At 39.2% G+C, this 9,971-nt stretch overlaps 2 protein-coding genes across 2 annotated transcripts; one reads left to right on the plus strand and one right to left on the minus strand.

Moving 5' to 3' along the window:
• Positions 1-5: 5 nt before the first annotated feature.
• On the minus strand, positions 6-3,534 carry LOC117390343 (fibulin-7-like). Its single transcript, XM_033988064.2, has 8 exons — positions 3,465-3,534; positions 2,432-2,588; positions 2,180-2,350; positions 1,608-1,733; positions 1,295-1,480; positions 1,089-1,226; positions 824-959; positions 6-621 (listed from the first exon to the last, which is right to left on the minus strand). The coding sequence occupies exons 1-8, from the start codon at positions 3,531-3,533 to the stop codon at positions 258-260; spliced, it is 1,347 nt and encodes a 448-aa protein (XP_033843955.1). The 5' UTR covers position 3,534; the 3' UTR covers positions 6-257.
• Positions 3,535-4,244: 710 nt separating this feature from the next.
• Positions 4,245-9,971, plus strand: LOC117393888 (C-type lectin domain family 18 member A-like). Its single transcript, XM_033991897.2, has 12 exons — positions 4,245-4,305; positions 4,995-5,086; positions 6,753-6,986; positions 7,426-7,523; positions 7,603-7,724; positions 8,003-8,110; positions 8,183-8,275; positions 8,355-8,461; positions 8,558-8,675; positions 8,776-8,872; positions 9,358-9,449; positions 9,879-9,971. Exons 1-12 carry the CDS (start codon positions 4,245-4,247, stop codon positions 9,881-9,883), a joined length of 1,227 nt encoding a protein of 408 aa, XP_033847788.2. The 3' UTR covers positions 9,884-9,971.

Consider the following 9,971-nt stretch of genomic DNA (forward strand, 5'->3'; position numbering starts at 1 on the left):
CAACAAAAACAATTGTCTCAGTAATGATAGAACATAACATAAATACAAATTTCCCAGCATTATATCACATGATTGTCCTATTTGACTTTCAGTGATGACCAAAAAATAAAACTTTTACTAATTTACATTTCTCAGATCAAATGCTACATGAAGCTCTGCAGAACCAGTGTTTTCTTCTACTGTCCACTTTATCCTCTATGTGTGTGGTACAGTTCTGCTCTAGCATTTGCTTGTATGAAATCTAAAACCATTAATTTTTAGAAGTCATATTGTGAAACAAACATGGTAACTTTGGTGATGTACCGACCCAGTTGCTCTCTCTTCTCCAGCTCAGTCATCTCCACCTCGGCCTCTAAAGTGGCAGGACCCTGCACTGGGCTCACCAGCATCAGCTGACCCGTCAGACGGTCGGAACGCTGCACGGTGAAGTAGCGGCGGACGTGTCTGCCACCGAGCAGAGAGAAGCGCAGTGTGTCTCCAACCTGACGCAGCGCTGACACTCGGAACATCACACGAGGGGCTGACAGGTTGGACACTACAGACAGGTAATGATAAGAGAAGGAGTTTGGGGCTTGAGAGCATGCTTTGTTATCCACCGGGCAGGGGTTACGCTCACAGCGCCTGTAACATTAAGAAAATCAGGGTTAAAAGGTATAACAGAAAAAAAACATGTAGGCCAACAGTAAGGTCTGGGGTGGACTCTCTTGTAAAATAGATTACAAATCTCTAGGGGTGGCCTGGGTTAAATAATGGCTTTAACAAATATAATTAATTTTTAGAATCTTACTAGCTACATGGCATTCTATTCAAAATAGGTGCTTACATTGGCGATGTCTTGACATATGTTGCATTAGGGATTTTAGGGCAATCGACGCGGACACACTGGAAACCACCATTTGTATTAATACATGTCTGATCCATTGAACAGTTGTTCTGTCTTGCAGCACATTCATCAATGTCTGTAAAGAAAGAATTCAAAAAAATAAAACTTAGTGAACTGGACATGGGTGTTCAAATGTGAAGTCTTTTCATCACTGATGAACACAAAGAAATTAAAAGAATCATTTGCACTGCATTAGTTATTGTACCTTTACAGCCACGTCCATCTCGGGTTATTTCATATCCTGCTGGACAGGTGCAGCGATAGCCTCCAGGGGTGTTCACACAGGTGTGAAGACAAAGTCTCCCAGCCTGTCCATTATGAAATAACTCACACTCATCTATGTCTGAAACGCACAGCATATTCTCAATTATGAAAGCCGTATTGAACAGTCCACATGGTACAGTTGTCTACCGGTGCAAGTGTAGCTGTCTCTGCCTGAGATGGTGTATCCGGGCTCACAGGTGCAGTGGGTGGTGCCCTGTGTGATGGTGCATCGTGGCGGGCGGACAAAGGGTCCACTGACTGCAGCAGGTAACATTGCAGCAGCAGCAGCAGCAGGTGAGGTGGCAGCAGAGGTGTTTGTCATGGCCATAAAGACTGATGAAAAAAAAAAAAACATTTAGGCAATATGAACAGATTAACATTTTTCATAATTATATTTTTTTTTAATCAAACCTTTAGGAGGTAAAATGTAGTGTAGGTGTTTCATATAGCTTGTACTCACATGTTGGCACAGGACTCTGGCAGATAACTCCAGCCCAGCCTTTGGCACAGACACAGGAGAATTGATTCACTTCATCCACACATGTTCCTCCATTCAGGCACGGAGAGGAGGCACACTCATTGATGTCTGAAATATGAGAGGCAAAAGTCACAGAACATGTCACACAAGTAACCCAATGACTATGAGATATTATAATATCATTGTGCCAGGTATTGAAACAAAATGAGGCTGATATCTTCATGATAGTAGAATATAGGCGCCTCTCTATTGGTGGCTATCTCTGATTTGCTGCGCTGTCAGACGAGAGCTAGATCAAATATCACTGCATTTTTTGCACTTGTCCAAGATCAGCCAGTGTGTAAAACAACTGAAACATGATCATTTGTACAAAAGGAATCTGCAGAGCGATAATAAGAAATGTCTACCTGGAGTGTGTTACACAGAGAATGATGACAGGGTCCATAAAGTGATTAGTGAGAGAGATATGTGGTGATGATGCAGAAGAATGAGACGTATGACCTAACAAGAGCAGGGGGCACTGCCCTTCCCCCGCTGTTATGGCCACCACTGACCTCGGCAGGTTGGCTGCTGGCCGCTCCACACAAGACTTTCTTGACAAAGGCGACTCTCAGGTCCCACCAGCTCATAACCCGGGTCACACAGGAAGTGTACTTCATGGCCCACACTCTGAGATTTACCCAGTTTTCTCCCATTCACAGGGGCATCCACTTTGGGGCAAGTGGCTGAGAAACATGTAGAAGTACATTTTAAGTACATTTTAAGGGCAGTCATAAATGTATGTGTAGTCAAATACAAAGGCTCACTGTTGGTGGCTCTGGTTATCTTTGTTGCACTGTTCTGTAAAAGGTTAATTTTCTTTTTCAGGTTTTTTAAACTTTGTGCACATGATGTTTCATGAGCTGTCAGAAGCTTCTGGACCTGTTTCAGAGTGCCTTGTATTTCCCGTCTGCTTGGAGAGCCCTGAAACATATTCATGGTTTAGTAATCAGCCTTATTCCTATTATATTCCCAATAAGGTCTGCCAAGCAATTCAGTGTAGTACAGAGGCAGTCTGTTAATAACATAGCAATCTCATAAGTCATAAATTGTGAAAATTGGCTTTGCTCTGGGGTTTTGATATGGCTTGAGGTTTGTCCCATTGCATAAAGTTATGTAACCAATGTCTTTTTAGGATATGGCCTGTAATGAGCTCTGCATTCTGAGTATGTACTTGTTTAAAAGGTTCAGATTTAGTTTGGGGTTAGACAGGGTACAAACATCATCTGTGATACAAGCACGGCCTCTATCGACGGCACCAAAGAGGGAGCATGTTTTTCAACCATTACTCATTAAAGTCCTCCCTCTCATGTTTTCAGACAACCAATTACTGTATTGGCCAGACAAAGTTATGTAAGAAAAGTCAATATTTGGTAAAAACACCTTTTTGAGTTCAGTCACACCAAGGCCAGTGCTGTTTATGGTGTTGTAATCAAAGGCCTCTTTCTTTCTTCTTCTTGAACAGGGTTTACATGGCTGTAGGATGACGCAATTTGCTACACTTTTGAAATTATACAATCATTTTATCACAACTATTTTATCAATGCATACATTATATTCCTATTTTGGATAGCAAAGTTCAACAAGCATAAGAAAAACACACATTCATTCTTAATAGTAAACGCAAACACTTGCAGGGCCACAGAGCAACATTTAGATCATTTCCAGTTGAGCAAAACATGGACATATTGGAGGCATTCATAAGCAGAGCCCTGGAGCCTTGCTGCTACAACCTGAACTTACACACTTTTGTGCTTAAACCTCACAAGCATAAATACATATGAAATACAAAAGACTTACCTGTCCAAAAGTGGAATCTAATGAAAATATACAGACTAAGACGACAACAAAAGCTGGCGACACAAACATGTTTCCTCCAAAATCAGAGCTTTATAGAGCAATGTAGCTTAAAGTGAGTGCGATCAGAGCGGGCCGCTGGTGTGGTGCCGTGTGGTGGAGTCCAGGTGAAAGCAGGACCTCAGACCACTGTGGAAAATGTGTATCTGTGAACTGCTGCGGAATGTGGGTTTACTCCTCGTCAACCAATCAGAGAAAAGAGAAGGCAAGAAAAATATCACCTCAATATTTTTTCACTCATGCGATTTTACCTGCCCCTAAAGTCAGTGCAGAAAAAGTTCTCTATATGATTAGCAAATAAGGAAAAAAAAAACAATTATTAAAATAGTTGTCTAATGTAATAGCATATTTATAATGTGATCTTTATCATAAAAAGAAAGGATCTGTTGCATTTTGGGTTACTGTATAAATGATCAAAAACATGACACAAACCTTTGGGAAAATAAAATATCAAATATACTATTAGGATATATATAGGCTATTTATTTTACTCAAAGGTGTGCAATTTGCAAGTTTTCTGGTGAAGGATCCACCACCAGTTTAGCTCCATAGAGGTGTTATTGCTTTGCCTGGAATGTTCCACAGTAAGTTTTTAAACTCATCTGTCTTACATTTATTTAATCCACCCCAACAACTAGAAAAAACACTGGCAAAACTAAACAAAGATCTTGCTATGTCATTTCTGGCAGATGTGACAATGTGTGAAGCATTACAAGGTTAACAATGGACTCCCTGCTCAATCATGCGGCATCGGGCACTGGTCATCACTGCTGGGAAGTCGAGAGTGAGATGACCAAGCGTTTTCTGTCTTTAGAAAAAAAAAAAAGGTCTTTTGTTGCTCCATTGTCCTCTTTAGTTAAAATAAAACATTGTGCCCTTCTTTCGTTAAAATACTTTATACTTACACAATAGGATAACACAAAAGTACACGTTTGTGAGTTAAGAGTCAAAGTCATGGACATAGTAAGATGTAAAGTGTGCTAAGAGTAAACTGTGCTAAGTCACTGCTGTGAGGATCTTCCACTTGTTGCACATGGCTGCATCCTATTGCCTTTACAAAAAAGAGGAGGAGGAGTTGGAGCATTGGGGCGCTCTTTGGGACAGTGCCTGTTGGCTCCACATTCGCCTCTGGACTTAACTATGGGCCTGGTCACAGTGTCACGATGTGTGGATGTATGTATTGCTTTGAGTCTACTGCCAGTGATCCTCTGCTCCAGAGTCTTTTTGTCTGCAAGTCTCAAAGAGTCCATGGATTCCGGTAATGTATACAAGAGAAGGGCACAAGGGAGGCACATGTACTGTACTTTCAGGCCTACTTTCAGGACACAAATTAACTGTTGCTATTGTAAAAAGTCTTGTGGGCATATCATTTTTCTTTCATGTGTTTTTTTATGTGAAAGAAACAATACACAAACTTTCTTTCACATTATTTTAAAAATAAAGTTCTAAATACATTTGATTGATTTTTTTCAGTGCTTGGAGGGAAGCATCACTCAAAGATTGTTGCTTTGCACAACAGACTGCGCAGCTGGGTCAGCCCTATGGCAGCCAACATGCAGAAAATGGTCAGTGTTATCTTTGAAAAGCTTTTTGTCTGCTTCCTCTGGTGACTGTTGGTGGTGTCTTTTTCTCTCTTGTGTTTAGTCTGCAGCTACTGTCAAGGTTAATCTATACCTACTGTATCCTCAGATAACAGCCACATGAGGCAAACCAGAGCAAAAAGACTCTGGAGCTAAAAGATCTGGAGACATGCAAGGTGCAATAGGCGGTTGGTGTACTGCTTAGGGGGGCTACATTTCAATATACTGCAAAAGATTATCAAATAAATATAACCAGTAAAATAATGTCCAGGTCTATTATCTGTGTCCTTTCAACTGAAAAAAAAAAGTTTCAATAGAGTCAAGCTCAGTATACATACATGAATTAAGTACTGCTATTATGTATAATGGTTCATGTGATTGAATATAAAGTAATGTGTGAAATTTGTATTTTTGTGCTTGTTAAGGATTTATCCACACATTAAGTGCATCTGAAGGACAGAAAAAAGAAAGTGTCATATCTTTTGTTCTTCAGTCCAGATCAGCCTTACAGATATACCTTTGACACTCTGCTTATTGGAGACTTTGTATTCATCTCCACTGACTTATAACTTAAATAACTGCCCTTTCCATCTCATCTATTTCCTCATCATATCTGTGCGCCAGTCCCATCTGCTTGTGCTTAGGGCTTAAACATATTGTCAGATTATGAATCGCACAATGCCCCATGTCCCCTCTGGTCCGAGTTTGAGGTTTGCGTCTGGGTGGACCATCGTTTTGTCATAGATTACATCCTCAAAGCAGAAACAGACTCCAGCCTTTCTCTTCAGCCTCAGAGAACTGTTGGGAGCAGATAAGACGGTAATGAGAAAAAAGAGGACGTGTATAATCGTTCTGCTCTCCAGACTCTGGTATTACAGGTAATTTCCCCATGAAAACCCTCGGAGGAGCTCTGTCAGACTGAAGAGGCTTATTAAACACAGCTCTGATAAACGTTAACCTCTTAGTGCGACGTATTTGTGTCTAATCTTATTTTTCTACAGACAGAGCATTGTGAAGAAATTGCAGTGAACTTATTAGAAAGTCCTCTAGGGTTATTTTTTCCGATAAAGAATAATATTTAAGGAATAAATTATGTTTTTGCTCATTCCTTACCAATGCTGGTTTTCACAGAGCTCCTGGGGCTAAGTAGTAAGGTCACACCATTGCATTGAAAGACGGAGATTAAAACTAGTATTTACTTTTCATGTGTAAATCACACATCTTCAGAGATGTGACCTTATTAGAACCTATAATACCTTGAATATTATGAGACATAAGAGAATGCCTACATCATTTTATAACATTTAGATAATAACATGCCTTATTTGTTTGTTACAGTTAGAATTATGTCAAAACATAACACAACATAACACAATTTTCTTTCAGATCCTAAATGACGATGTTAGTATATCACTGTAATAGCATATTGTAAATGGGACCAGATCATGATTACATTTTTATCATCATTATTCCTTGCCCTAGCTAAGCCAAAAGTAGAGTGATTTTGACATATCAGTAGATTGTTGTTTGCACTAGATATCATACTAGCTCCTGTTAATGTGTGGGTTCATTTGGCTGAATAATCTGTTTTACCAGTAACTTTCTTTTATCACTATATACTGTTGTTTTATTATTTCCTCATTGTTTGCAGGAATGGAGTCTGGAGCTGGCTGCAGCGGCTGAGGAGTGGGCAGCTCAGTGTGACAGTGGTGCCCCTCCTCTACATCTCTCCTCTTTCCGGCACATAGGCTGGAACATTCACTTTTCTACGCATGGTGTGTCCTCCTTTACCAGTGCCATTGACTCCTGGTTTAACGAGGGGCAACATTTTACATTTTCAACTGGACAGTGTCAAGAAAACAGAACCTGCAAACATTATACACAGGTGCAATAAACCGTTGTCTTCACTAGGCCTTTCATGATACTTAATATATCGACTTATTCTTCAACATTTAAAAGCTGGAACAATATTTTGAGCTTCAATATATATATCGTGTGTACAATTTCTTTGCAAAAGTGGTGAGATATTTGTTATTTTAATTGTAATATCTTAAGATTTGAGCTTTAGAGGGTAGAATAACTGACTTCTGTGGCTAATTACTGCTTCATTCTGTTATTTATGTGCTGCAGCTCAGGCCTTTTAATGAGACAGTCAACTTAAAAATGTACTGTTTTTGCGTCAGTGGCAAAAAAAATTGTTTCAATATTATTGTTTATCGTGCTTTAAAATGTGTAATCTTGACATGCCTAGTCTTCACTGTAACAATTTACCCTTTTGAACTTCAATAATATTATATAAATGCTTTTGTTAATCTGTCCTGCAGCTTGTGTGGGCGACCTCCAGTCACGTAGGTTGTGCAAGTCAGCTGTGTTTGAAGAATAATTCTGAGTGGAATATATTCGTCTGTGCCTACTACCCAGGGTATAAACTGTACATTCATACTATTTGTTGCTCACCGATCTCATTACAAATAGCCAGTCTGGATACATGTGTTTTAAAGGGGGAACTGGGAGGTGAATGGACGGCTGGTGAGGCCCTATAGGACGGGACAGTATTGCTCCCTCTGTACCTCCTCCATGTCCGGTTGCTTTAAACTGTGGGATCACATTGGTGGATTATGTGGTAAGTTATCACCCAAGAACTGCTGTAGTTTCCACATGGTCTTCAGCATCCTGTTATATGCAATATTTTGAGGACTTTTATCACATTGAAAAGTAAATGTGAAGATGTTAATCCCTGCGACGATGATCCTAATTTTTCACCTTTCTGAAACATTGGAAACATTAATGTCCAACTGAGTAATATTTTACAGGCTTTTATTTTCTGTTGGTAACCTGCCACATTTCTAATTAATGTGTCTTCAATATTTGTGATCTAAACTTCTTGTTTTTTTGTTGTAGAGGTTCCGAAAAATCCATGTCGTATGAACTGTGGCAAAAATGGTCACCTGAATGTTTCCTTGTGCAAGTGCCATTGTAATCCAGGTTTTACTGGGCATTTCTGTCAAGGTAAGACATTTCCATTGACCATGCGCTGGTTGATGTGGATATTCAGTGTGGTATTAGTAATATTTGTTCCAGTGAGGTGCAGTGGGCAGTGTGTACATGGACATTTTAAAGAGGAGCAGTGTTCCTGTCAGTGTGATATTGGCTATGGTGGAGCTGGATGTTCTGGTCAGCTGGAACACTTAAGACACATTTTATTTTTCATTTAAACTGTTAGCCCTGTGACTCTGTGTTCTTGTCTCAACAGAAAAAGTACAGTTTCCTCTCAGTATGTGTCACATGTTGATTGATGAGGAGTGTTTCAGCATTTCTTCAGAAGCTGCCACCTACTACAGAGCTAAAAGCCGCTGTCAGGTGAGAGACAGGTGTGTGAAATTTTCTCTTTACTGCAATGTGTTGTTTTTCCTTCAGATGTGAAACAGACAGCTTAACAGTTCTTTGGATTGCCAGGAAAGAGGTGGCACTCTCGCTCATATCTACAATCAGAAGGTTCAAGATATCTTGGCTTTTTATCTGTCAGAGGAAGCAAAAATGACCAAGAGCTCTGATGCACAAAACTTCTGGATTGGTACAGCCTTTTTGTCATTAAAACAATTAAATATTATGTAGCTTTTAAAACCACATAATCTATATCCATATCTATATCTATCTATATGTTTGTGTTGTAGGTCTAACATTCAGGCCTCCAAAAGACTCGTTTCGCTGGGACAGAGGAGAAATGCTCACTTTTAGCAGTTTTGCTTTTGGACAACTTAATAACCAAGGGTAAATGACATCCCTATCATATTTTCAGAAGTAAATACAGAAATAAATCTCCTCTGGCACTAATCCATCTGTGATAATGTACGTCTACATATTGTAAAACAGCAACAATGATTCATATTGGATAGGGAGGCCATTGAAACAAATTTTAGTTGTGAGACCATAACATTGTGTGACACCATAACAAACAATACTAAAATCTGAACTTCACTTTCATTCACAAACAGTATGCGAGCAGCTGTATAAAATCCGTACTTAATAATAAAGTAGTTATTGTGACATATAAAAGACACACTTACCAGTTTTTGCCTCTGAAATGAACATTTTTTTTATTTTTAGTTCTTGCAATTATTTTGTAACCTGAATAATCACTATTAACTGAAAAAAATCTTGGCATCCTTGAGTCTGTGCCACATTGCCCTCTACTGGTTATGTATATACAGCATCTCACATTCACATTAATTGAATGTCACCTCTCTGTTTTTCAGTTTTGGGAACTGTGTAGAGCTGCAGGCGTCAAGTGGCTTTAACTGGAATGACCAGAGATGCAAAACTCACAACAGATACATTTGCCATTATGGTAAGACTCAAAACTAAATGTGTTACAAAAAGTTTTTCAGTGACTTGCAAATAATACAAAATAATGTTGATATGCTGACACTGATTTGTACCTAAGCAAAGTAGGTCAACTACAAGTAATAGTTTTTAAATAGTAATTAACAGTTCTAAAGTAGTATTTACTTTGAACAAGCTGTCATTGCATGTGCGTGCACACTTGCACATGCATACAAAATTGGAACGAAACCTGAAACTAACCCTGGCACAAACCATATAGTGAGTATTAAACAAACTTTTTACATTGTGCATAAACAGACCCCAAACCGTGACCAAACCAGAACCAGTCAAATAGTAAACATAACATTGATCATAGTGACTCCATTCACTAAAAAACATTTGAAATTCATGGTGAGAGCAGTCACTTCACTGTTCATTATTGATGTTTACACAGACTAAACCGTGTGGTCTTAAATGCAGCACTTTGTCTGTCAATGCACTTCTCATCAGCCTGACTGTGATCAATACTGTACCAGCTCCACAAAAG

Source organism: Periophthalmus magnuspinnatus, chromosome 3 (genome assembly GCF_009829125.3).
Source record: "Periophthalmus magnuspinnatus isolate fPerMag1 chromosome 3, fPerMag1.2.pri, whole genome shotgun sequence".
NCBI lineage: Eukaryota > Metazoa > Chordata > Actinopteri > Gobiiformes > Gobiidae > Periophthalmus > Periophthalmus magnuspinnatus.

Coding starts and splice junctions, on each gene's coding strand:
- LOC117390343 (XM_033988064.2), bottom strand. CDS start 3,533: ATGTTTGTGTCGCCAGCTTTTGTTGTCGTCTTAGTCTGTATATTTTCA. Junction 2,589..3,464: donor TAGATTCCACTTTTGGACAG/GTAAGTCTTTTG, acceptor AATATGTTTCAG/GGCTCTCCAAGCAGACGGGA. Junction 1,734..2,179: donor CCAGCAGCCAACCTGCCGAG/GTCAGTGGTGGC, acceptor CTCATATTTCAG/ACATCAATGAGTGTGCCTCC.
- LOC117393888 (XM_033991897.2), top strand. CDS start 4,245: ATGGACTCCCTGCTCAATCATGCGGCATCGGGCACTGGTCATCACTGC. Junction 4,306..4,994: donor TCACTGCTGGGAAGTCGAGA/GTGAGATGACCA, acceptor GATTTTTTTCAG/TGCTTGGAGGGAAGCATCAC. Junction 8,276..8,354: donor TGGTGGAGCTGGATGTTCTG/GTCAGCTGGAAC, acceptor TTGTCTCAACAG/AAAAAGTACAGTTTCCTCTC.